The 25,091-nt window shown below is 57.7% G+C and overlaps 1 protein-coding gene and 2 long non-coding RNA genes across 11 annotated transcripts; all 3 read left to right on the forward strand.

Moving 5' to 3' along the window:
* Positions 1–3,369: 3,369 nt before the first annotated feature.
* Positions 3,370–24,365, forward strand: LOC116800032 (keratin, type II cytoskeletal 80-like). 8 transcript variants are annotated; one of them, XM_032713551.1, is made up of 11 exons: positions 3,370–3,849; positions 3,913–4,116; positions 4,157–4,787; positions 11,290–11,504; positions 14,775–14,835; positions 16,608–16,703; positions 18,343–18,507; positions 19,785–19,910; positions 21,307–21,527; positions 22,697–22,752; positions 22,833–24,365. In XM_032713551.1, exons 2-11 carry the CDS (start codon positions 3,968–3,970, stop codon positions 22,940–22,942), a joined length of 1,830 nt encoding a protein of 609 aa, XP_032569442.1. In that variant the 5' UTR covers positions 3,370–3,849; positions 3,913–3,967; the 3' UTR covers positions 22,943–24,365. The 8 variants fall into 8 exon arrangements, with proteins under 8 accessions (XP_032569442.1, XP_032569445.1, XP_032569446.1 ...); XM_032713554.1 differs by having other exon boundaries at positions 3,370–3,823; positions 3,908–4,116; XM_032713555.1 differs by having other exon boundaries at positions 3,370–3,739; positions 3,845–4,116.
* On the forward strand, positions 5,077–6,001 carry LOC116800037. Of its 2 annotated transcripts, none has more exons than XR_004361161.1 (3): positions 5,077–5,359; positions 5,423–5,616; positions 5,938–6,001. It is a non-coding gene; the product is annotated as an uncharacterized LOC116800037 (long non-coding RNA). The 2 variants fall into 2 exon arrangements; XR_004361162.1 differs by lacking the exon at positions 5,938–6,001 and adding an exon at positions 5,752–5,805.
* On the forward strand, positions 6,250–7,156 carry LOC116800038. The gene is made up of 3 exons (XR_004361163.1): positions 6,250–6,328; positions 6,538–6,633; positions 6,944–7,156. It is a non-coding gene; the product is annotated as an uncharacterized LOC116800038 (long non-coding RNA).
* Positions 24,366–25,091: the final 726 nt, after the last annotated feature.

Genomic DNA, 25,091 nt, shown 5'->3' on the forward strand with positions numbered 1-25,091 from the left:
AACCATTCCACACTTCCATCCCAGGATTCCAGGATTCCACCTGGGAGCTGCTGCTGGGGCAGATCCAGGACCCGCAGCTCCCTCCCCCCGTCCCACGGGATCTCCCGAGGGTGGGAAGGGAACAACCGGCACCATCCCGGCAGGAATTAGTGACGTCACCACCCTTTCAGTCCTTTTTAGGTGTTTTTTCTTCTCAATCCCTGAATTTTCCTGGAAGCAGCGGGAGCTGGGAACGCTCCCGGGAGCGGAGCAGCTGCGGGCACGTCCCGTCCTGCCTCCCCAAGCTCCCAAAACTCCCAAAACTCCCAAAGCCGGCGGGGAATTCCTCGGCAGTGACGTCGCGCTCGGGGCAGAGTTTCGGCTTCGCGTCGTTTCCCCCAGAAATCCCAAAGGGGGTTGATTTGGGATCCCAAAGGGGGTTGATTTGGGATCCCAAAGGGGGTTGATTTGGGATCCCAAAGGGGGTTCATTTGGGATCCCAAAGGGGGTTCATTTGGGATCCCCAAAGGGGGTTGATTTGGGACCCCAAAGGGGGTTGATTTGGGATCCCCAAATGGGGTTGATTTGGGATCCCAAAGGGGGTTGATTTGGGATCCCAAAGGGGGTTGATTTGGGATCCCAAAGGGGGTTCATTTGGGATCCCCAAAGGGGGTTGATTTGGGATCCCAAAAGGGGGTTGGTTTGGGATCCCCAAAGGGGGTTGATTTGGGACCCCAAAGGGGGTTGATTTGGGATCCCAAAAGGGGTTGATTTGGGATCCCCAAAGGGGGTTGATTTGGGATCCCCAAAGGGGGTTGATTTGGGATCCCAAAACGAAGCGGGGAAGGGGCCGGAGGAGGAGCGGGAGGTGACGGGTCCGGGCGGGCACCGAAAGGAAGGAAAAGGGGAGGTGGGAGTGGAAATGGGACACCAGGAGGGGGGATGAGCCTGGAAAGAAGGGATAGGGAAGAGGGGAGAAGGGAAAAGTGAGAGGGAAAAGGGAAAAGTGAGAGGGAAAAGGGAAAAGTGAGGGAGGGAAGGGATGAGTGAGAGGGGAGAAGGGAAAAGTGAGAGGGAAAAGGGACAAGTGAGGGAGGGAAAGGAAAAGTGAGGGAGGGAAGGGATGAGTGAGAGGGAAAAGGGACAAGTGAGGGAGGGAAGGGATGAGTGACAGGGAAGAAGGGAAAAGTGAGAGGGAAGAGGGAAAAGTGAGAGGGAAGAGGGAAAAGTGAAAGGGAAGAGGGAAAAGTGAGAGGGAAGAGGGAAAAGTGAGAGGGAAGAGGGAAAAGTGAAAGGGAAGAGGGAAAAGTGAGAGGGAAGAGGGAAAAGTGAGAGGGAAAAGGGAAAAGTGAGAGGGAAAAGGGAAAAGTGAGAGGGAAAAGGGAAAAGTGAGGGAGGGAAGGGATAAGTGAGAGGGGAGAAGGGAAAAGTGAGAGGGAGAAGGGACAAGTGGGAGGGGGAGAAGGAAAGAATGAGAGGGGAGAAGGGAAAAGTGAAAGGGGAGGTGGAATAAGGGAGAGGGGAGAAGGGAGATGGAATAAGGGAGAAGGGAGATGGAATAAGGGAGAAGGGAGACGGAAAAGGGAGAAGGGAGACGGAAAAAGGGAGAAGGGAGATGGAAAAAGGGAGAAGGGAGATGGAATAAGGGAGAAGGGAGATGGAATAAGTAAGGAAGGAGAAAAGTGAGAGAGAAGGAATGAAGGGGGAGAAGGGAGAAGTGAGAGAAGGAATCGGTGAGGGGGGAGATGGATAAATGAAAGAGGAGGAATAAGAGAGAGGGGAGAAGGGGAAAGTGAGAGAGGGAAGGGATAATTGGGAAAGGAGAAGGGGAAAGTGACAGAGAGAAGGGATAAATGGGAAGGGAGAAGGGGAAAGTGAGAGAGGGAAGGGATGAATGGGAAGGGAGAAGGGGAAAGCGAGGGGGAGAAGGAGCAGGGATGGGGAGGAGCTCAGGAAGGCCGAGAGCCCCCCCAACCACCCCTCAGCCAGGGCCCACAGAGCCCCCCAGGCCGGGCTGGAATTCCCACCTGGGACCACCCCCGGCCCTGCAGTGTCCCCCTGTCCCTGCAGTGTCCCCTCGTCCCACCCCCTGTCCCTGCAGTGTCCCCCTGTCCCTGCAGTGTCCCCCTGTCCCTGCAGTGTCCCCCTGTCCCACCCCCTGTCCCTGCAGTGTCCCCCTGTCCCTGCAGTGTCCCCTCGTCCCACCCCCTGTCCCTGCAGTGTCCCCCTGTCCCTGCAGTGTCCCCCTGTCCCTTCAGTGTCCCCTCGTCCCACCCCCTGTCCCTGCAGTGTCCCCCCCTGTCCCTGCAGTGTCCCCTTATTGTCCCTGCAGTGTCCCCTCCTTGTCCCTGCAGTGTCCCCCCATTGTCCCTGCAGCGTCCCCCCCGTCCTTGCAGTGTCCCCTCATTGTCCCTGCAGTGTTCCCCCCGTCCTTGCAGTGTCCCCCCTGTCCCTACAGTGTCCCCCTTGTCCCTGCAGTGTTCCCCCATTGTCCCTGCAGTGTCCCCACATCCCTGCAGTGTCCCCCCATCCCTGCAGTGTCCCCTCATTGTCCCTGCAGTGTCCCCCCATCCCTGCAGTGTCCCCTCATTGTCCCTGCAGTGTCCCCACATCCCTGCAGTGTCCCCCCATCCCTGCAGTGTCCCCTCATTGTCCCTGCAGTGTCCCCCCATCCCTGCAGTGTCCCCTCATTGTCCCTGCAGTGTCCCCACATCCCTGCAGTGTCCCCCCGTCCCTGCAGTGTCCCCTCCTTGTCCCTGCAGTGTCTCCCCTGTCCCTGCAGTGTCTCCCCTGTCCCTGCAGTGTCTCCCCTGTCCCTGCAGTGTCCCCCTGTCCCTGCAGTGTCCCTGCAGTGTCCCCTCCTTGTCCCTGTAGTGTCCCCTCCTTGTCCCTGCAGTGTCCCCCCTGTCCCTGCAGTGTCCCCTCCTTGTCCCTGCAGTGTCCCCTTGTCCCACCCCCTGTCCCTGCAGTGTCCCTGCAGTGTCCCCTCATTGTCCCTGCAGTGTCCCCCCTGTCCCTGCAGTGTCCCCCCTGTCCCTGCCCTGTCCCTGCAGTGTCCCTGCAGTGTCCCCTCCTTGTCCCTGCAGTGTCTCCCCTGTCCCTGCAGTGTCCCCCCTGTCCCTGCAGTGTCCCTGCAGTGTCCCCTCCTTGTCCCTGCAGTGTCCCCTCCTCCGTCTCATCCCCCCGTCCCTGCAGTGTCGGCAGCAGAGGTTGAAGCCCCTCCGAGGCTCCCGGGGTGGTTTAAGTGACTCTTAAACCGCGCCCAAAGCTCGGCCTCCCAACCGGCCCCGCACCGGGGACAGGGGCAGATCCAGAGCGGGACATCCCGGGATCACTCGGCATCCGGGGACGGTCGGGATTCCACCCACCGGCGTCTGGGGAGGATAGGGCTGGTTTTAGGGAGGATAGGGCTGGTTTTAGGGAGGATAGGGCTGGTTTTAGGGAGGATAGGGCTGGTTTTAGGGAGGATAGGGCTGGTTTTAGGGAGGGTAGAGCTGGTTTTAGGGAGGATAGGGCTGGTTTTAGGGAGGATAGGGCTGTTTTTGGGGATGTTAGGGCTGGTTTTGGGGATGATAGGGCTGGATTTAGGGAGGATAGGTCTGGATTTAGGGAGGATAGGTCTGGATTTAGGGAGGATAGGTCTGGATTTAGGGAGGATAGGTCTGGATTTAGGGAGGATAGGTCTGGATTTAGGGAAGATAGGGCTGGTTTTAGGGATGTTGGGGCTGGTTTGGGGGAGGATAAATCTGGATTTAGGGGTGTTAGGTCTGATTTTGGGGAGGACAAATCTAGATTTAGGGATGTTAGGTCTGGTTTTGCAGAGGATAAATCTGGCTTTAGGGATGTTAGGGCTGGATTTGGGGAGGATAGGTCTGGTTTTAGGGAGGATAGGTCTGGATTTAAGGATGATAGGTCTGGTTTTAGGGAGGATAGGTCTGGATTTAGGGATGATAGGTCTGGGTTTGGGGGGGATAAATCTGGATTTGGGATGTTAGGGCTGGTTTCAGAGAAGGACACAGGGACTGGAGAAGGACCCGGGATTGGAACAGGAGGACGAAGGGACTGGAGAAGGACCCGGGATTGGAATGAAAGGACAGGGGACTGGAGAAGGACCCGGGATTGGAACAGGAGGACGAAGGGACTGGAAAAGGATCCGGGATTGGAATGAAAGAACACGGGGACTGGAGAAGGACCCGGGATTGGAACAGGAGGACACAGAAACTCGAAAAGGAAGGGCCAGGAAGGGAGCAGGAGCCGCCGGTGCCTCCGCATTCCAGGGGAGCTGCCGAGGGAAGGAGGGAAGGGCCGGGGAGGGAGCGGGAGCTCATCCCGGGAGCCGGCGCTGTCCCCGGGTGACATCAGCGGGCCCGCCCTGCCCGGCCCAGGGCACCTCCCGCCGCTGGAATTCCCTCCCCGCCCGCCTCAGCTCCCACCCTCCGCTCCGCCACTCCCTCCCCTCCCAAATCCATCCCTCCCTTGGTTTGTTTTCCCCCTTTTTCCCCCCCGTCCGTCCCGTCCCGTCCCGTCCCCGGGCAGGAGCCGCGTCCCGGCTCATGACGAACCCGAGCTCAGCCTTTGCCGGCGGCTCCCTGAGCTCGGCTCGGGGCATGAGCCGGGCTCGGGCCGCGGGTCCCGACGAGGCGGCGACCCCCGAGGGTCCCCCCCGGACCCCCCTGGGCACGGCCGGGCCGCTCCGGGCCCCCCCCGCCCCGAGCCTGGCCGTGGATCCGGAATTGCAGGAGCTGCGGCGGCAGGAGAAGGACGAGATCAAAGCGCTCAACAACCAGTTCGTGACGCTCATCGAGAAGGTCCGGCCTTGGCCACGCGGGGCCGGGCTCAGGGGGGCTCGGGCTCACCTGGGGACGGGTTTCAGGGGGGCTCGGCCTCATCTAGGGAGGGTAGGTCTGGTTTTAGGGGTGCTCGGTCTCATCTAGGGAGGGTAGGTCTGGTTTTAGGGGTGCTCGGTCTCATCTAGGGAGGGTAGGTCTGGTTTTAGGGAAGATACGTCTGTTTTTAGAGGTGTAATGTCTCACTTAGGGAGGGTAGGTCTGGATTTAGGGGTGTTAGGGCTGGTTTTGGGGAGGGTAGGGTTGGTTTTAGGGGTGTTAGGGCTGGTTTTGGGGATGACAGGTCTGGTTTTAGGGAGGATAAATCTGGTTTTAGGGGTGTCCGGTCTCATCTAGGGAGAGGTTTTAGGGGTGTTCATTCTCATTTAGGGAGGATAAATCTGGATTTAGGGGTGTTAGGGCTGGTTTGGGGGATGATAGGTCTGTTTTTAGGGAAAACAGGTCTGGTTTTAAGGGTGTTACGTCTCAGGGAGGATAAGTCTGGTTTTAGGGGGGCTTGGTCTCATTTAGGGAGGATAAATCTGGATTTAGGGGTGTTAGGGCTGGTTTTGGGGATGAGAGCTCTGGTTTTAGGGAGGATAAATCTGGGTTTAGAGATGTTAGGGCTGGTTTTGGGGATGACAGGTCTGGGTTTGGGGATGATAGGTCTGCTTTTAGGGAGGATAGGTCTGGTTTTAGGGGTGCTCAGCCTCATTTAGGTGAGGGTAGGTCTGGATTTAGGGGTGTCCAGTCTCATTTAGGGAGGGTAGGTCTGGTTTTAGGGGTGTAATGTCTCATTTAGGGAGGGTAGGTCTGGTTTTAGGGAAGATAGGTCTGGTTTTAGAGGTGTTATGTCTCATTTAGAGAGGGCAGGGCTGGGCTCAGGGGGGCTCGGGCTCACCTGAGGAGGGGTTTCAGGGGGCTCGGCCTCATCTAGGGAGGGTAGGTCTGGTTTTAGGGGTGTCCAGTCTCATCTAGGGAGGGTAGGTCTGGTTTTAGGGAAGATAGGTCTGGTTTTAGGGGTGTCCAGTCTCATTTAGAGAGGGCAGGGCTGGGCTTAGGGGGACTCGGTCTCATTTAGGGAGGGTAGGTCTGGTTTTAGGGGTGTTAGGGCTGGTTTTGGGGAGGGTAGGTCTGGTTTTAGGGGTGTTATGTCTCATTTAGGGAGGGTAGGTCTGGTTTTAGGGATGTTCAGTACCATTTAGGGAGGATAAACCTGGATTTAGGGGTGTTAGGGCTGGTTTGGGGAGGGTAGGTCTGGTTTTAGGGGTGTCCAGTCTCATTTAGGGAGGGTAGGTCTGGTTTTAGGGAAGATAGGTCTGGTTTTAGGGGTGTCCAGTCTCATTTAGAGAGGGCAGGGCTGGGCTTAGGGGGGCTCGGTCTCATTTAGGGAGGGTAGGTCTGGATTTAGGGGTGTTAGGGCTGGTTTTGGGGAGGGTAGGTCTGGTTTTAGGGGTGTTATGTCTCATTTAGGGAGGGTAAGTCTGGTTTTAGGGATGTTCAGTATCATTTAGGGAGGGTAGGTCTGATTTTAGGGGTGTTAGGGCTGGTTTTGGGGGTGTTCAGTATCATTTAGGGAGGATAAACCTGGATTTAGGGGTGTTAGGGCTGGTTTGGGGGATGAGAGCTCTGGTTTTAGAGAGGATAAATCCGGATTTAGGGGTGTTGGGGCTGGTTTTGGGGATGACAAGTCTGGGTTTGGGGTTGATAGGTCTGCTTTTAGGGAGGATAGGTCTGGTTTTAGGGGTGTCTGGTCTCATTTAGGGAGGGTAGGTCTGGTTTTAGGGGTGCTCGGTCTCATTTAGGGAGGATAAATCTGGATTTAGGGGTGTTAGGGCTGGTTTTGGGGAGGGTAGGTCTGGTTTTAAGGGTGTTACGTCTCATTTAGGGAGGGTAGGTCTGGTTTTAGGGATGTTCAGTACCATTTAGGGAGGATAAACCTGGATTTAGGGGTGTTAGGGCTGGTTTTGGGGATGATAGGTCTGTTTTTAGGGAGGGTAGGTCTGGTTTTAGGGGTATTCATTCTCATTTAGGGAGGATAAACCTGGATTTAGGGGTGTTAGGGCTGGTTTGGGGGATGAGAAGTCTGGTCTTAGGGGTGTTATGTCTCATTGGGGACAATAAATCTGGGTTTAGAGATGTTAGGGCTGGTTTGGGGGATGACAGGTCTGATTTTGGGGATGACAGGTCTGCTTTTAGGGAGGATAAATCTGGTTTTAGGGGGCTTGGTCTCATCTAGGGAGAGGTTTTAGGGGTGTTCAGTGTCATTTAGGGAGGATAAACCTGGATTTAGGGGTGTTAGGGCTGGTTTGGGGGATGGCAGGTCTGGTTTTGGGGAGGATAGGTCTGGTTTTAGGGGTATTAGGTCTCATTTATGGACGATAGGTCTGGTCTGGGGAACTCCAGACCTGCTTTTAGTGAGGACAGGTCTGGTTTTAGAGAGGAGAAGTCTGGTTTTAGTGAGGATAGATCCGGTTTTAGAGAGGATAGATCCAGTTTTAGTGAGGACAGATCCGGTTTTAGTGAGGATAGATCCAGTTTTAGAGAGAACAGGTCTGGTTTTAGTGAGGATAGATCTGGTTTTAGTGAGGATAGATCCAGTTTTAGAGAGAACAGGTCTGGTTTTAGTGAGGATAGATCCAGTTTTAGAGAGAACAGGTCTGGTTTTAGTGAGGATAGATCCAGTTTTAGTGAGGATAGATCTGGTTTTAGTGAGGATAGATCCAGTTTTAGAGAGAACAGGTCTGGTTTTAGTGAGGATAGATCCAGTTTTAGTGAGGATAGATCCGGTTTTAGTGAGGATAGATCCAGTTTTAGAGAGAACAGGTCTGGTTTTAGTGAGGATAGATCCGGTTTTAGTGAGGATAGATCCGGTTTTAGAGAGGACAGGTCTGGTTTTAGTGAGGATAGATCCGGTTTTAGTGAGGACAGGTCTGGTTTTAGTGAGGATAGATCCAGTTTTAGTGAGGATAGATCCGGTTTTAGAGAGGACAGGTCTGGTTTTAGTGAGGATAGATCCGGTTTTAGTGAGGATAGATCCAGTTTTAGAGAGAACAGGTCTGGTTTTAGTGAGGATAGATCCGGTTTTAGTGAGGATAGATCCAGTTTTAGAGAGGACAGGTCTGGTTTTAGTGAGGATAGATCCGGTTTTAGAGAGGACAGATCTGGTTTTAGAGGGGACAAGTCCGGTTTTAGTGAGGACAGATCTGGTTTTAGGAAACAGGACGCTCTCCAGGCTCTCAGGAGCCCTCCCAAGGCCTTGAGCCCGGCCTGGCCAGGCTGGGAACGTCGGCCTCATGGCCCAGGGAGTCAGACCTGTCCTGCTCTTGGCTTAACAAGGCCGGGCAGCGTCTCCAGGGCAGGATCCCCTCATCCTGGGAAGAACCGGGAAGAGCCGGGGAGGCCCTGCTGGCCTGAGAGTCAGGCCTGGCTCAAATCCTGCACCTAAACTGAGCTGGGAACTCATCCCAGCTCCATGGGAGCTCGGGGGGATCCCGAGGGATCCACGGCCAGGGAAGGGCGGCTGCTCCTCTCCTGGGATGATCCCAAGGGATCCAGAGCCAGGGAAGGGCGGCTGCTCCTCTCCTGGGATGATCCCAAGGGATCACAGCCAGGGAAGGGCGGCTGCTCCTCTCCTGGGATGATCCCAAAGGATCACAGCCAGGGAAGGGCGGCTACTCCTCTCCTGGAGGATCCCAAGGGATCCCCAGCCAGGGAAGGGCGGCTGCTCCTCTCCTGGAGGATCCCAAGGGATCCCCAGCCAGGGAAGGGTGGCTGCTCCTCTTCTGGGATGATCCCAAGGGATCACAGCCAGGGAAGGGCGGCTGCTCCTCTCCTGGGATGATCCCAAGGGATCCCCAGCCAGGGAAGGGCGGCTACTCCTCTCCTGGAGGATCCCAAGGGATCACAGCCAGGGAAGGGCGGCTGCTCCTCTCCTGGGATGATCCCAAGGGATCCAGAGCCAGGGAAGGGCGGCTGCTCCTCTCCTGGGATGATCCCAAGGGATCCAGAGCCAGGGAAGGGCGGCTGCTCCTCTCCTGGAGGATCCCAAGGGATCCAGAGCCAGGGAAGGGCGGCTGCTCCTCTCCTGGAGGATCCCAAAGGATCACAGCCAGGGAAGGGCGGCTGCTCCTCTCCTGGGATGATCCCAAAGGATCACAGCCAGGGAAGGGCGGCTGCTCCTCTCCTGGAGGATCCCAAAGGATCACAGCCAGGGAAGGGCGGCTGCTCCTCTCCTGGAGGATCCCAAAGGATCACAGCCAGGGAAGGGCGGCTGCTCCTCTCCCGGGAGGAGGCCGGAGGATTTCTCCAAGGAAAACAAGGCCCAGCCCAGGCAGGTCCCGGCAGAGCCCGGCTCAGGCAGCACAGGGAATCTGGGATTGCCAAACTCCGGCCGCCTGGGAGGGGTTGGGATTAACCCAGGGGCCTTGGAAGGGTTGGGATTAACCCAGGGGCCTTGGAAGGGTTGGGATTAACCCAGGGGCCTTGGAGAGGTTGGGATTAACTCAGGGACCTTGGAGGGGTTGGGATTAACCCAGGGGCCTTGGAGGGGTTGGGATTAACTCAGGAACCTTGGAGAGGTTGGGATTAACTCCCCAGGGACCTTGGAGGGGTTGGGATTAACTCCCCAGGGACCTTGGAGGGGTTGGGATTAACTCCTCAGGGACCTTGGAGGGGTTGGGATTAACTCAGGGACCTTGGAGAGTTTGGGATTAACTCCCCAGTGACCTTGGAGAGTTTGGGATTAACTCCTCAGGGACCTTGGAGGGGTTGGGACTACCTGGGAATAGGAAAGGGGTGGGAATATCCCCCAGAGAATCCCAGGGAATGGTTGGGATGAGGACCTGGATTCAAAATGGGAATGAGAAAGGGGTGGGAACGTCTCCCAGGGAATTTGGTGTGAAAGTGTTGAATTTGATGGGAATGTGTTTATTTTGATGTGAAAGTGTTTATTTTGGTGTGATTGTGTTGAATTTGATGTGAATGCTTTTGTTGTGATATGGAAGTGTTGAATTTGGTGTGATTGGGTTGAATTTGCTGTAAATACGTTGAATTTGATGTGAGGGGGCTGAATTTGGTGTGAACGTGTTGAATTTGACATTTCTCGCGCCGTGACCGTGTTTGATCTCGGAATTAACCGGTGGGAAACGAGGGAAACCTCCCAAATCCCTCCTTCCCTGGATGCTCTCCCAGGTCCCTTCCAACCCTCCCCATCCCATGTTCCCATCACCTCCTTCCCTGGATGTTCTCCCAGCTCCCTTCCAACCCTCCCCATTCCATGTTCCCATCCCCCTCCATCCTTCCCCGGAGCTCTGCTGCTTCCCACAGTTCCTGGGAGGTCTCCAGGGTCTCCTTTCCCACTGGGAGCTCCCAGGAGATCTCCAGGGTCTCCTTTCCCACTGGGAGCTCCCAGGAGATCTCCAGGGTCTCCTTTCCCACTGGGAGCTCCCAGGAGATCTCCAGGGTCTCCTTTCCCACCCAGAATTCCTGCTCCAGTTCCCGGAGCCTCTGATGGCCCTGGATCTGCTCCCGGGAGCTTTCCAGGGTCTCCTTTCCCTCCAGGAGCTCCAGGGAGGTCTCCACGATCTCCTTCCCCTCTGGGAACTCCCGGAAGGTCTCCAGGGTCTCCTTTCCCACCAGGAGCTCTGGCTCCGCTTCCCAGAGCCTCTGATGGCCTTGGATCCACTCCCGGGAGGTTTCCAGGGTTTCCTTTCCCACCAGGAGCTCCCAGGAGATCTCCAGGATCTCCTTTCCCTCTGGAAGCTCCCAGGAGATTTCCAGGGTCTCCTTTCCCTCTGGAAGCTCCCAGGAGATCTCCAGGGTCTCCTTTCCCTCTGGGAGCTCCCGGGAGGTCTCCAGGGTGTCCTTTCCCACTGAGAATTCCTGCTCCAGCTCCCAGAGCCTCTGACGGCCCCAAATCTGCTCCCGGGAGGTCTCCAGGGTCTCCTTTCCCACCAGGAGCTCTGGGGAGGTCTCCAGGATCTCCTTTCCCACTGGGAGCTCTGGCTCTGGCTCCCGGAGCCTCTGACAGCCCTGGATCCACTCCTGGGAGGTCTCCAGGGTCTCCTTTCCCTCTTGGATCTCCCAGGAGATCTCCAGGGTCTCCTTTCCCTCCAGGAGCGCCAGCTCCGGCTCCCGGGACCTCTGACAGCCCTGGATCTGCTCCCAGGAGGTCTCCAGGGTCTCCTTTCCCTCCAGGAGCTCCTGGGAGGTCTCCAGGGTCTCCTTTCCCTCCAGGAGTTCCCAGGAGGTCTCCAGGGTCTCCTTTCCCACCAGGAGCTCCCGGGAGGTCTCCAGGGTCTCCTTTCCCTCTCGGATCTCCCAGGAGATCTCCAGGGTCTCCTCCTTTCCCATGGGGAGCTCCAGCTCCCAGAGCCTCTGATGGCCCCAGATCCACTCCCAGGAGGTCTCTGGGGTCTCCTTTCCCACCGGGAATTCCGGCTCCGGCTCCCGGTGTGTGACGGCTCCGGCTCCGCTCCCGCAGGTGCAGGACCTGGAGCAGCAGAACAAGGTGCTGACCACGAGGTGGAACTTCCTGAAGGAACAGGACAATTCCCAGTCGGACGCCGACGTCCGGGCCATCTACGAGCAGTTCATGGGCAGGATGAGCCAGGAGAGGAAGGCCCTGAGCCTGGAGCAGGAAAACCTGGAGCGGGAGCTGGAGAAGGTGCTCGGCACCATGGACGCCTTCCGCAGCAAGTGGGTGCCCGGGGCCGGCTCCGGGGCCACATTCCAGGGGCGGCTTTGGAGCTCTGGAGCACAGGGAGAGGGTGGGAGGGGTTTGGCAGATCCGGGCTGGGATTCCCAAGGGAGAAATTCCCAGTTTGGAACTGTTGGGTTTGGGAATTTGGGATCCCAAACTCTTCGTGGGCAATGGGAGAGGGAAGGAATCCTATAAAAATTAAATTCCAAAGAATTCAGGGGCACAGGGAGAAGGTGGGATTGGTTTGGCAGCTCCAGGCTGGGATTCCCAAGGGAGAAATCCCCAGGGAGAAATTCCCAGTTTTGGAACTGTTGGGAATTTGGGATCCCAAACTCTTCGTGGGCAATGGGAGAGGGAAGGAAACCTATAAAAATTAAATTCCAAAGAATTCAGGGGCACAAATTCCAAAGAATTCAAGGGCACAGGGAGAAGGTGGGATGGGTTTGACAGCTCCAGGCTGGGATTCTCAAGGGAAAAATTCCCAGTTTGGAGGTGTAGGTTTGGGAATTTGGGATCCCAACTCTTTCCTGGGTAATGGGAGAGGGAAGGAAACCCATCCAAATGGAATTCCAGGGAATTCATGGGCACAGGGAGAAGGTGGGATTGGTTTGGCAGATCCAGCCTGGGATTCCCGAGGGAGAAATTCCCAGTTTGGAAGTGCGGGTTTGGGAATTTGGGATCCTGGATCCCAGCTCCTTCCTGGGTAATGGGAGAGGGAAGGAAACCTGTAAAAACTAAATTCCAAAGAATTCAGGAAACTCATCCAAATGGAATTCCAAGGAGTTCAGGGGCACAGGGAGAAGGTGGGATTGGTTTGGCAGCTCCACGCTGGGATTCCAAGGGATAAATTCCCAGTTTGGAACTGTGGGTTTGGGGTGGACTGGGACAGACTGGGATGGACTGGGATGAACTGGGATGGACTGGGATGGACTGGGATGAACTGGGATGGACTGGGATGAACTGGGATGGACTGGGATGGACTGGGATGAACTGAGATGAACTGGGATGGACTGGGATGGACTGGGGTAGACTGGGATTGATGAGGATGGACTGGGATGAACTGGGATGAACTGGGATGAACTGGGATGGACTGGGGTGGACTGGGATGAACTGGGATGGACTGGGATGGACTGGGATGGACTGGGATTGATGAGGATGGACTGGGATGAACTGGGATGCACTGGGATGAACTGGGATGAACTGGGATGGACTGGGATGGACTGGGATGGACTGGGATGGACTGGGATGGCCTGGGGTGGACTGGGATGAACTGGGATTGATGAGGATTGACTGGGATGGACTGGGATGGACTGGGATGAACTGGGATGGACTGGGATGGACTGGGATGGTCTGGGGTGAACTGGGATGAACTGGGATGGACTGGGATGGACTGGGATGGCCTGGGGTGGACTGGGATGAACTGGGATTGATGAGGATTGACTGGGATGGACTGGGATGGACTCCCATTCCAGGCTCCCATTCCAGGCTCCCATTCCAGGCTCCCATTCCAGGCCCCCATTCCAGGTCCCCATTCCAGGCTCTCATTCCCAGCTCCCATTCCAGGCCCCCATTCCAGGCACCCATTCCAGGTCCCCATTCCAGGCACCCATTCCCAGCCCCCATTCCAGGCCCCCATTCCAGACCCCCATTCCAGGTCCCCATTCCAGGCACCCATTCCCAGCTCCTATTCCAGACCCCCATTCCAGGCTCCCATTCCAGGTCCCCATTCCAGGCTCCCATTCCAGGCTCCCATTCCAGGCCCACATTCCAGGCCCCCATTCCAGGCTCCCATTCCCAGCTCCCATTCCAGGCTCCCATTCCAGGCCCACATTCCAGGCCCCCATTCCAGGCTCCCATTCCCAGCTCCCATTCCAGGTCCCCATTCCAGGCTCCCATTCCAGGCCCACATTCCAGGTCCAAATTCCAGGTCCCCATTCCCAGCCCCCATTCCCGGCTCCCATTCCAGGCCCCCATTCCCAGCTCCCATTCCAGGCCCCCATTCCCAGCTCCCATTCCAGGCTCCCATTCCAGGCCCCCATTCCCAGCCCCCATTCCAGGCCCCCATTCCCGGCCCGGAGCAGATCCCAGACTGGTTGATCCGGTCGGGCTGCCCGGCCTGGCTGAGCCTGGGCTGGACAGGCCGGGCTTAACTCCCGGGGGGCTCAGCAGGGCTGGGAGAGGGTTGGGGTGGGATTTGGGAGCAGGTTGGGATATTTTTGGGAGCAGGTTGGGATATTTTTGGGAGAAGGTTGGGATATTTTTTGGGGGGATTTAGATATTTTTTGGGATCAGATTTAGATATTTTTTAGGAGCAGGTTTGGATATTTTTGGGAGCAGGTTTAGGTATTTTTTGGGATCAGGTTTAGGTATTTTTTGGGAGCAGTTTTAGATATTTTTTGGGATCAGGTTTAGGTATTTTTTGGGAGCAGGTTTGGATATTTTTGGGATCAGGTTTAGGTATTTTTTGGGAGCAGGTTTGGATATTTTTGGGAGCAGGTTTAGGTATTTTTTGGGAGCAGGTTTCGGTATTTTTTGGGAGCAGTTTTAGATATTTTTTGGGATCAGGTTTGGATGTTTTTGGGAGCAGGTTTGGATGTTATTTTGGGAGCAGGTTTGGATATTTTTGGGAGCAGGTTTGGATATTTTTTGGGATCAGGTTTGGATATTTTTGGGAGCAGGTTTGGATATTTTTTGGGAGCAGGTTTGGATATTTTTGGGACCCACTTGGTCCTGCCTTATCCCACCCGGATTTAAACTCCTGCGGGTTCCTCCCAAGGATATTTGGGAATTCACCCTTTCCCAGCTGCTCCATGGGCTCTGTTTTCCAGGAATTCCTTTGCCAGACCCTTTGTTACTTCCCAAATCCTTTGGGATCAGCTGGGACATCAGAACTCTTGGAATTGTCACAAGTTTCCTTCCCTTGGGAAGACCCTCAGACTCTGGGAAAGGTTTGGGGTGAAAACTGAGGAATTTGGGCCAAGCCCAACTCGCCCTTCCCCCCTCTGGGAGGGGCCTGAGGCTTCCCAGCCCCCGAATTAAGCCCGGATTAAACTCCCTCCTCCCTTCCTGGGGCTTTTCCAGCCGTAAAACGCTCCCGGGGTTATTCCAGAGCTCCTGGAATGTGACTGGGATCCCAGCCTGGGATATCCCAGCTGGGGGAGAGGAAAACTGGGAGCTTTGGATAAATCTGGGGGGGCTCCAGACCAACCTGGAGCTGCCCTGAGGTTTTCCCAGGATGTAATTTGGGGCTTTTCCCCCTTTTCCAGGTACGAGGATGAAATCCGGCTCTGCAGTGGGATGGAATTCACCTTCATGGAGCTCAAAAAGGTCCGTGGGGGGGAAAAAATCCCACCAGGATGGGCTGGGAAAGGCTGGGATTGGGAAATCTGGGACCTGGGCGGGCTCAGGAGAGCCTGGAGATAATCCAGGCTCAGCCAGGACCAGCAGTCCTGGCCCCACGGGGCTGGTTTTGGGGGATAAAGGTCTGGAGGAGGAGCTTGGAGTGGTGGAACAGCCCCAAATCCAGCAGGAATGGGGGGTCTGAGATTCCCAGGAAACCTCTCTGGGTGACCCCAGGGCTGGGAAAGGCTGGGATTGTTCCCTGAGCAGCTCTAGGTGGGCTCAGAAGAGCCTGGAGATAATCCAGGCTCAGCCAGGACCAGCAGTCCTGGTCCCACTGGTTTTGGGGGATAAAGGTCTGGAGCAGGACAGGGGGTGGTGACCCCAATTCCAAAGGGAATCTGGGCCACGTGTGGCTCCCAAAAAACCCTGGAGTGGCTCAGAAGAGCCTGGAGATAATCCAGGCTCAGCCAAGCCCAGCAGTCCTGATCCCACTGCTGGTTTTGGGGGGATAAAGGTCTGGAGGAGGAGGTTGGAGTGGTGGAACATTCCCAAATCCAGCAGGAATGGGAGTGGAAGCACCTGGGGGTCAGACCATCCCTGATCTCTGGGAATTCCCTGTCCTGGGGGGGTCTGAACTTCCCAGGAAACCCCTCTGTGCTCCCGTTGGGTGGGCTCAGGAGAGCCTGGAGATAATCCAGGCTCAGCCAGGACCAGCAGTCCTGATCCCACTGCTGGTTTTGGGGGAATAAAGGTCTGGAGGAGGAGGTTGGAGTGGTGGAACATTCCCAAATCCAGCAGGAATGGGAGTCTGGGACACTTGTGGAAGAAGCTGGGGGTCAGAACATCCCTGATCCCTCAGGAATTCCCTACCCTGGAGGGTCTGAGATTCCCAGGAAACCCCTCTGGGTGACCCCAGGGCTGGGAAAGGCTGGGAATGTTCCCTGAGCAGCTCTAGGTGGGCTCAGAAAAGCCTGGAGATAATCCAGGCTCAGCCAAGCTCAGCAGTCCTGGTCCCACTGGTTTTGGGGGATAAAGGTCTGGAGGAGGAGCTTGGAGTGGTGGAACATTCCCAAATCCAGCAGGAATGGGAGTGGAAGCACCTGGGGGTCAGAACATCCCTGATCCCTCAGGAATTCCCTGCCCTGGAGGGTCTGAGATTCCCAGGAAACCCCTCTGGGTGACCCCAGGGCTGGGAAAGGCTGGGAATGTTCCCTGGGTGGGCTCCAGAGCAGCTCTGGGGGGCTCAGGAGAGCCTGGAGATAATCCAGGCTCAGCCAGGACCAGCAGTCCTGATCCCACTGCTGGTTTTTGGGGGATCCAGCCCCACCTTGGACACTTCCAGGGATCCAGAGGCAGCCACAGCTTCTCTGGGAAATCCATTCCAGGGCCTCCCCACCCTCCCCAGCCAGGAATCCCTTCCCAATATCCCATCTCCCCCTGCCCTCTGGCACTGGGAAGCCATTCCCTGTGTCTGTCCCTCCAGCCTTCAGGCCCTGGAAGGGGCTCCAAGGTGTCCCTGGATCCTTCCCTTCTCCAGGGGAACATTCCCAGCTCTCCCAGTCTCTCTCCATGGCAAAGGTTCTCCAGCCCTCTCCAAGCTCTCCCTGGATCCTTCCCTTCTCCAGGGCCATCTCCCCCCTCCACATTGCTCCAACCCCCATCCTTGGCCTCTCCCCTGGATAGGGATCCCTCTGGGGGGATGGGATCAGTGGGAATGATCCTAATCCCAAATTCCCGGTCCCTTCCCATTCCCACAGGACCTGGATGTGAGCACCCTGCACCGCACGGAGCTGGAGGTGAAGCTCAAGGGGCTCCAGGAGCTGATGGAGCTCAAGAAATCCATCTACGAGCAGGTGAGACCCCCGGGAGAGGCTTCAGGAAAACCTGGAATTCTGGGGAGGGCAAATCCGCTCCAGAGAGGGAGTTTTTCCGGATTTCCAGTGGAACAGGAGCTGAACGTGGCCGTGCCGTGGGTTAGGCCGGGTCTAAGGAGTTAATCCCTGTCCCTGCACTCACATTCCCAGTTTGAGTCGGGTCAGGAGGTTCCTTTGGCCCCTCGGAATTTGGGGGGAAGGGGTTGGATTCCCCTGGAATGGGCAGGAATTCCCGGCTCATCCCAAAGTGGGGCTCAGCTCCTGCTCCCCGGGGACGGGGTTTGATCCCAATTCCCGAACTCAGGGGTAGAACTCCAAGGTTGGGACACCTGGAAAAGGTGGGGAAGGGGCTGGAGAATCCCAACCACATCCCAGCATCCTCCTTTCCCAGGGATCCAAGGTCAGGGATGATCCCAGGGAAGGGAGGGAAGGACCCCGAGGCTGCTCCAGCCTCAGGCAGAACCATCCCAGGGCCTGGAAAATGTCACCCAGCAGGCTCATGGAAATGGGGGAATCCTGGGGATTTATTGGAATTCCAGCATTCCAAGCTGTTAAACCCCCTGGCAGGGGAATATTGACATTCCCTGGGGGAAGGATCCAGGGAGAGCTTGGAGCCCTTTCCAGGGCCTGAAGGGGCTCCAGGAGAGCTGGAGAGGGACTGGGGACAAGGGCTGGAGGGACAGACACAGGGAATGGCTTCCCACTGGGAAAGGGGGGATTTAGGGGGGATTTTGGGAAGGAATCCTTGACTGCGAGGGCAGTGAGGGCTGGGAGGAAATTCCCAGAGAAGCTGTGGCTGCCCCTGGATCCCTGGGAGTGTCCAAGGCCGGGTTGGATCCCCCTGGGATGATGGGATCCCATGGAAAGCTGGGACTGGTCGGGCTTTCGGGCCCTTCCCAGCCGAGCCATTCCCCATTCCCCCAATCCTACATTCCCAGCCACTCCCCACTCCCCCAATCCCACATTCCCAGCCACCTTCTGCTCTCCAATCCCACATTCCCAGCCATTCCCAGCCATTCCCAGCCATTCCCCAGACCCACATTCCCAGCCATTCCCACTACCCCACTCCCCCATTCCCAGCCATTCCCACTACCCCAATCCCACATTCCCAGCTGTTCCCAACCATTCCCAGCCATCCCCAGCCATCCCCAGCCATTCCCAGCCATTCCCAGCCATTCCTAACCATTCCCAACCATTCCCAGCCATTCCCAGCCATTCCCAGCCATTCCTAACCATTCCCAACCATTCCCAGCCATTCCCAGCCATCCCCAGCCATTCCCAGCCATTCCCAGCCATTCCCAGCCATTCCCAGCCATCCCCAGCCATCCCCAGCCATTCCCAGCCATCCCCAGCCATTCCCAGCCATTCCCAGCCATCCCCAGCCATCCCCAGCCATTCCCAGCCATCCCCAGCCATTCCCAGCCATTCCCAGCCATCCCCAGCCATTCCCAGCCATTCCCAGCCATTCCCAGCCATCCCCAGCCATTCCCAGCCATTCCCAGCCATTCCTAACCATTCCCAGCCATCCCCAACCATTCCCAGCCATCCCCAGCCATCCCCAGCCATCCCCAGCCATCCCCAGCCATTCCCAGCCATTCCCCGTGCTCCCATCCCGCAGGAGCTGCAGGAGCTGCTGTCGGAGCTCCAGGACATCTCGGTGGTCCTGGGCATCGACCCCTCGTGCCGCGTGGACCTTTCCCGCATCGTGGAGGACGTTCGGGCCCAGTACGAGAGCCTGGCCCGGCACAGCTGGCACGAGGCAGAGGCTCTCTCCAGGAGGAAGGTCTGGGAATGGCTGGGATAGACTGGGAACGGCTGGGAGCACACTGGGAACGGCTGGGAGGCACTGGGAATGGCTGGGAGCAGACTGGGAAGGGATGGGAGCACACTGGGAAGGGCTGGGAGGCACTGGGAATGGCTGGGAGCAGAATGGGAATGGTTGGGATAGACTGGGAATGGCTGGGATAGACTGGGAAGGGCTGGGAGGCACTGGGAAGGGCTGGGAGCAGACTGGGAACAGCTGGGAGCACACTGGGAATGGCTGGGATAGAATGGGAATGGCTGGGAGGCACTGGGAATGGCTGGGAGGCACTGGGAAGGGCTGGGAGGCACTGGGAACAGCTGGGAGCACACTGGGAATGGCTGGGAGGCACTGGGAACAGCTGGGAGCACACTGGGAATGGCTGGGAGCACACTGGGAACAGCTGGGAGCACACTGGGAATGGCTGGGAGCAGAATGGGAATGGCTGGGATAGACTGGGAATGGCTGGGAGGCACTGGGAATGGCTGGGATGTGCTGGGAAGGGCTGGGAGCACACTGGGAACAGCTGGGAGGCACTGGGAATGTCTGGGAGCAGACTGGGAATGGCTGGGAGGCACTGGGAAGGGATGAGATGCACTGGGAATGGCTGGGAGCAGACTGGGAGTGGCTGGGAGCACTGGGAATGGCTGGGAGGCACTGGGAACAGCTGGGAGCACACTGGGAATGGCTGGGAGCACACTGGGAACAGCTGGGATGCACTGGGAACGTCTGGGAGCAGACTGGGAATCTCTGGGAGGCACTGGGAAGGGATGGGATGCACTGGGAATGGTTGGGAGCACACTGGGAAGGGCTGGGAGGCACTGGGAAGGGATGGGAGCACACTGGGAAGGGCTGGGAGGCACTGGAAATCAGCTTGGGAAGGGCCAGAAGCAGCCTGGGAAGGGCCAGGATAGACTGGGAACAGCTGGGAGCAGAATGGGAAGGACTGGGATAGACTGGGAACAACTGGGAGCACACTGGGAACGGCTGGGATGCACTGGGAATGGCAGGGATGCACTGGGAAGGGCTGGGATCAGTCTGGGAAGGGCTGAGATGAACTTGGAATGACAATGGGAATGGTTGGGATGCACTGGGAAGGGCTGGGATCAGGCTGGGAAGGGCTGGGATGCACTGGGAAGGGCTGGGATAGACTGGGAAGGGCTGGGATGCACTGGGAAGGGCTGGGATGCACTGGGAATGGCTGGGATGCACTGGGAAGAGCCGGGATCATCCCTGGCTCCCATTCCATGTCCCCCCAGCTGAGCGAGGGCCATTCCCAGGCCGGGACGTTCGGGGGGCACCTCCTGGAGAGCCGGAGGGAGATCGCGGAGCTCAACATCCGCATCCAGAAACTGCGCTCGGGAATCGTGTCCCAGAGGAGCCAGGTGGGAATGGGGATGGAAAACATCCACACTGGGCTTGGGAATCGTGTCCCAGCTGGGAATGGGGATGGAAAACATCCACATCCAAATCCAAACTGGGCTTGGGAATCGTGTCCCAGAGGAGCCAGGTGGGAATGGGGATGGAAAACATTCACACTGGGCTTGGGAATCGTGTCCCAGAGGAACCAGCTGGGAATGGGGATGGAAAACATCCACACTGGGCTTGGGAATCGTGTCCCAGCTGGGAATAGGGATGGAAAACATCCACATCCACATCCAAACTGGGCTTGGGAATCGTGTCCCAGAGGAGCCAGGTGGGAATGGGGATGGAAAACATCCACATCCAAATCCGAACTGCCCTTGGGAATCGTGTCCCAGAGGATCCAGGTGGGAATGGGGATGGAAATATCCATGGGGGAACACAGCTGAACATCCACATCCAAACTGCGCTTGGGAATCGTGTCCCAGGTGGGAATGGGGGGGTTGGGTGTGTCCCAAGATGGGGCACAACCCTACAGGTGTGTCCTGGGATGAGGAAAAGCTGTCCAGGTGTGTCCTGGGATGAGGAAAAGCTGTCCAGGTGTGTCCTGGAATGAGGAAAAGCTGTCCAGGTGTGTTCTGGGATTGGGGACAACCATCCAGGTGTGTCCTGGGGTGTGTCCCAGAGTGGGGGACGCCCCTCCAGGTCTGTCCTGGGATGGGGGACAATCCTACAGGAGTGTTCTGGGATTGGGGAACAACTGTCCAGGAGTGTCCTGGGCACCCCTCCAGGTGTGTCCTGGGGATGTGTCCCGGGATTGGGGAACAACTGTCCACGAGCATCCTGGGATGGGGGACAACCCTCCAGGAGTGTCCTGGGGTGGGGGACACCCCTCCAGGTGTGGAATTCCTTCCCATCTGACATTCCCATTGCCATTCCCATTCCCAGTGCCTGTTCCTGGAGGAGCACATCTGGGAGGGGGGCGAGCAGGGGGACATGGCCCTGGGGGTGTCCTGGGTGGGGGACACAGGTCCTGGGGTGTCCTGGGGGAGGGGACACGGCCCCGGGGGTGTCCTGGGGGTCGGACACAGGTCCTGGGGTGTCCTGGGGGTGTGTCCCGGGAAGGGGGAACAACTGTCCAGGAGCATCCTGGGACGGGGGACAACCCTCCAGGCATGTCCTGAGGGGAGGGGACAACCATCCAAGAGTGTCCTGGGGTGGGGGACAGAGGTCCTGGTGTGTCCTGGTTGGGGGACACCCCTCCAGGTGTGGAATTCCTTCCCATCTGACATTCCCATTCCCATTCCCGACTCTCCAGTGCCTGTTCCTGGAGGAGCACATCCGGGAGGGGGGCGAGCAGGGGGACTTGGCACTCCGGGTGTCCCTGTGACATTCCCATTCCCATTCCCAACTCTCCAGTGCCTGTTCCTGGAGGAGCACATCCGGGAGGCGGGCGAGCAGGGGGAGGCGGCGCTCCGGGACGCCAAGGCCAAGCTGGTGGGGCTGGAGGAGGCCCTGCAGAGGAACAAGGAGCGCGTGGCCCAGCTGGTCAAGGAGCACCAGGAGCTCATGAACATCAAACTGGCCCTGGACGTGGAGATCCTCACCTACAGGAAGCTCATGGAAGGGGAGGAGAGCAGGTGAACTGGGAACACTGGGATCGCTGGGCTGGACATCAGGAGATCGTGGGGTGGGTTGGGATGGAGGGACCTTCTCCAGGGACAGCCCCCGCTGCCCAAATCCTCAGTTTGGAGTTGGGTTTGGCCACGGGAAGGACAAATCCCAGCGGCTCAGGCCCATTGGCTGCTCCCAAGTTTTTCCCTGGACTCCCCGGGTTGAGGCTTCCAAAACTTCTCCAGATGTTCCCCAGAGCTTCTCCAGATGTTCTCCAGAACACCTCTAGATGTCCTCCAGCATTTATTAGATTTTCCAGAGGTTCTCCAGGATGTCCTCCAGGATGTCTCTGGGTGGTGCCCAGACCATCACCAGATGTTCTCCAGACCCTCTTTGGATGTTCTCCAGAACACCTCCAGATGTTCTCTAGCATTTATTAGATTTTCCTCAGGAACTTCTCCAGATGTTCTCCAGGATGTCTCTGGGTGGTCCCTAGACCATCACCAGATGTTCCCCAGAACCTCTCTGGATGTTCCCTAGAACCTCTCCAGATGTTCTCCAGAACCTCGCCAGATGTTCTCCAGAACTTCTCTAGATGTTCTCTGGGTGTTCTCCAGGATGTCCCTGGGGGGTGGTGCCCAGACCATCCCCAGATGTTCCCCAGAACCTCTCCAGATGTTCTCCAGAGCTCCTCCTGAGGTTCTCTGGGTGTTCTCCAGACCCTCTCTGGGTGTTCCCCAGAACCTCTCCAGATGTTCTCCAGAACTCCTCTGGGTGTTCTCTGGGTGTTCTCCAGAACCTCTCCAGATGTTCTCCAGAATGTCCCTGGGGGGTGGTGCCCAGACCATCCCCAGATGTTCCCAGAGCTCCTCCTGTGGTTCCTTGGATGTTCCCCAGAATCTCTCTGGCTGTTCCCGGAGCTCCTCCTGTGGTTCCTTGGATGTTCCCTGGAACCATTCCGGCTGTTCCCGGAGCTCCCCCCTCGGTTCCTTGGATGTTCCCTGGAACCATTCCGGCTGTTCCCGGAGCTCCTCCTGCGGTTCCTTGGATGTTCCCTGGAACCATTCCGGCTGTTCCCGGAGCTCCCCCCTCGGTTCCTTGGATGTTCCCTGGAACCATTCCGGCTGTTCCCGGAGCTCCCCCCTCGGTTCCTGCCCCCCCCGGCCGAGTTTAATCCGTGTCCTTCCGTCCCCAGCCTGGAGCAGCCCATCCCCGCCGTCATCAGCGCCGTCCGCTCCCGGCCCAGGCCCCGTAAGTGCTCCCACCCCTCCAAAATTTGGGAATTGGGGCCGTTCTGGGCCGTTCCTGACCCCCCCATCCCTCTCTTCCAGTCTCCGCCAGCGCCCGGTGCCATTCCCGGCTTTTTGCCGGAGCGGGGCAGGGAATTCCCGGCTCTTCGCCCAACGGAGGCGGCACAAAGACCCTCCGGGGGGCCCAGTGACCCTCCCAGGGACCTCCTGGGCTCGGATTCCACCGGGGAAGATCCTCAATGGGAAGATCCTCACCCTGAGAAGCACTTGGAAACACCTGGAAACACTTGGAAACACCTGGAAACACCTGGAAACACCTGGAAAGCCCTTGGTCCCACATTCCGGCCTCCCGAGGGATGAGGATCCCGCGGGTCCCTGTCCCCACCCCCACCCTGCTCCAGCAGAACCCACCCGGCACCTCCGGGAATGTCCTGTTCCCATCCCCATCCCAGGACCTCCGGGACTCTCCCATTCCCATTCCCATTCCCATTCCCATCCCAGGACCTCCAGGACTCTCTTGTTCCCATCCCAGGACCTCCGGGACTCTCCCATTCCCATTCCCATTCCCATCCCAGGACCTCCAGGACCGTCCCATTCCCATTCCCATTCCCATCCCAGGACATCCAGGACTCTCCCATTCCCGTTCCCATCCCCATCCCAGGACTTCCAGGACTCTCCTGTTCCCATCCCAGGACCTCCAGGACCGTCCCATTCCCATTCCCATCCCAGGACCTCCGGGACTCTCCCATTCCCATCCCATTCCCACCTTTCCCTGGGGATTTGCAGCCGCCCCGGGAATGTCCTGGGGGAGGAGGGGGAGGGTCCTTCCCCCACTTTGTCCCTTTCCCGGTGTCCCCAACCCCTCCTCCTGCTCCCAGAGGTGCTCCCTGCTGTGGTTTTCCAAGGAAAACACCGTCCAGCTTTCCCAGCCAGAGGGAATCACTCTCCCAGGGGGATTTGTCCCCCCCGGATTCCCAACTCCAGGCAATCCTTGGGATTGTCCAGCCCTTGGGAGGCCCCTCATCCCTTCCCTCCGGAGCTGAAATCCTCCCCGCTGGGATTTGGGATTTTCCTGCTCCCTCTCCCTCTCCAGGTGCTCCAGACCCCACACAAACTGTCCAAAAATTGGGATATTGGTTTCCATTTAGCAGGAATTCCTAAAACCTCGGGATGGGTTGGATTGGGAGCGACCTTAAAGGCCCTCAAAGCTCCTCCCATCCCACCTTTCCACGGGCAGGGACATTTTCCACCCTCCCGGGGGCCTTGGACGCTCCCAAGGGATGGAGAATCCTCTGGGAAATCCATTCCCACCCTCCCGGGGAGGAATTCCTTCCTAAAATCCAATCCAGAGCTCCCCAAAAAGCTGGAAAATCCCCCCCGTGTTTGTATTTATTGATCTTCCCCCGGGATTGACCCTTCCCTGGATCCCACCCCGGCCCATCCCGAGGCTCCAAAGCTCCTGGAGCTCCCTGGAGGTGCCACATTCCCACCCCAGGTCGGTTTGGGGACATTCCCGTGGCCTCTGGCACAGCCCATCCCAATATCCCGCAGGATTTCCCTTCCCAGCTCCAGGCACGCAGCCCCCTGGAATTCCCGGATTCCCGCCCGCATTCCCCCCTTCCCGTAGGACAGACACCCCCCAGCACATCCCTGTTCCCGCAGCTCCCGTTCCTTGGGGTCGAGGCTCTTCCAATAAAGTTCCGTCCCCCCCAAATCCGTCGTGTCCTGGGTTCCTTCCCGATTTCCCACCGCCTGGAGCGGGAATTCCTTCCCGGCAGGATTCACCCGAGGGCTCCGGATGAGCTCCGGCACCGGAGGAGGCTGGAATTGCTTCCCAGGAGAATTCCCGTGTCCCTGGGACCCCCATTCCCTGCAGCCCCTCATTCCCTTTGGGATCACAGGGGGTTTCCCTGGAGCTCCTGAGGGATTTTCCTGGGAGATCCCAACCATTCCAGGTTTCCCATAAGTCCCAGAGGACCCAAATTTTGGGAAACCCTCTGCTCTTTGCTGCTCTCCTGGAAAGTTCAGGGACAGTTTTCCCTTCCCAAACTCCTCCCGCCCCTCTCCAAGGGGGAATTCCCGTGTCCCCGGGACCCCCATTCCCTCCAGCCCCTCATTCCCTTTGGGATCACAGGGGGTTTCCCTGGAGCTCCCGAGGGACTTTCCTGGGTGATCCCAACCATTCCAGGTTTCCCAGAGGTCCTGGAAGATCCAAATTTTGGGAGCAGCTCCCCGGGATGGGAGGCAGAGGATGGGAAGGACATTCCAGGGTCTGGTTGGGATGGGAAGGGGGGCTCTGGGCAATTCCCAAGTGTTCCCGGAGCTGCCTCTGGAGGCAGG

This window comes from Chiroxiphia lanceolata, chromosome 30 (assembly GCF_009829145.1).
Source record: "Chiroxiphia lanceolata isolate bChiLan1 chromosome 30, bChiLan1.pri, whole genome shotgun sequence".
Taxonomy (NCBI): Eukaryota; Metazoa; Chordata; class Aves; order Passeriformes; family Pipridae; genus Chiroxiphia; species Chiroxiphia lanceolata.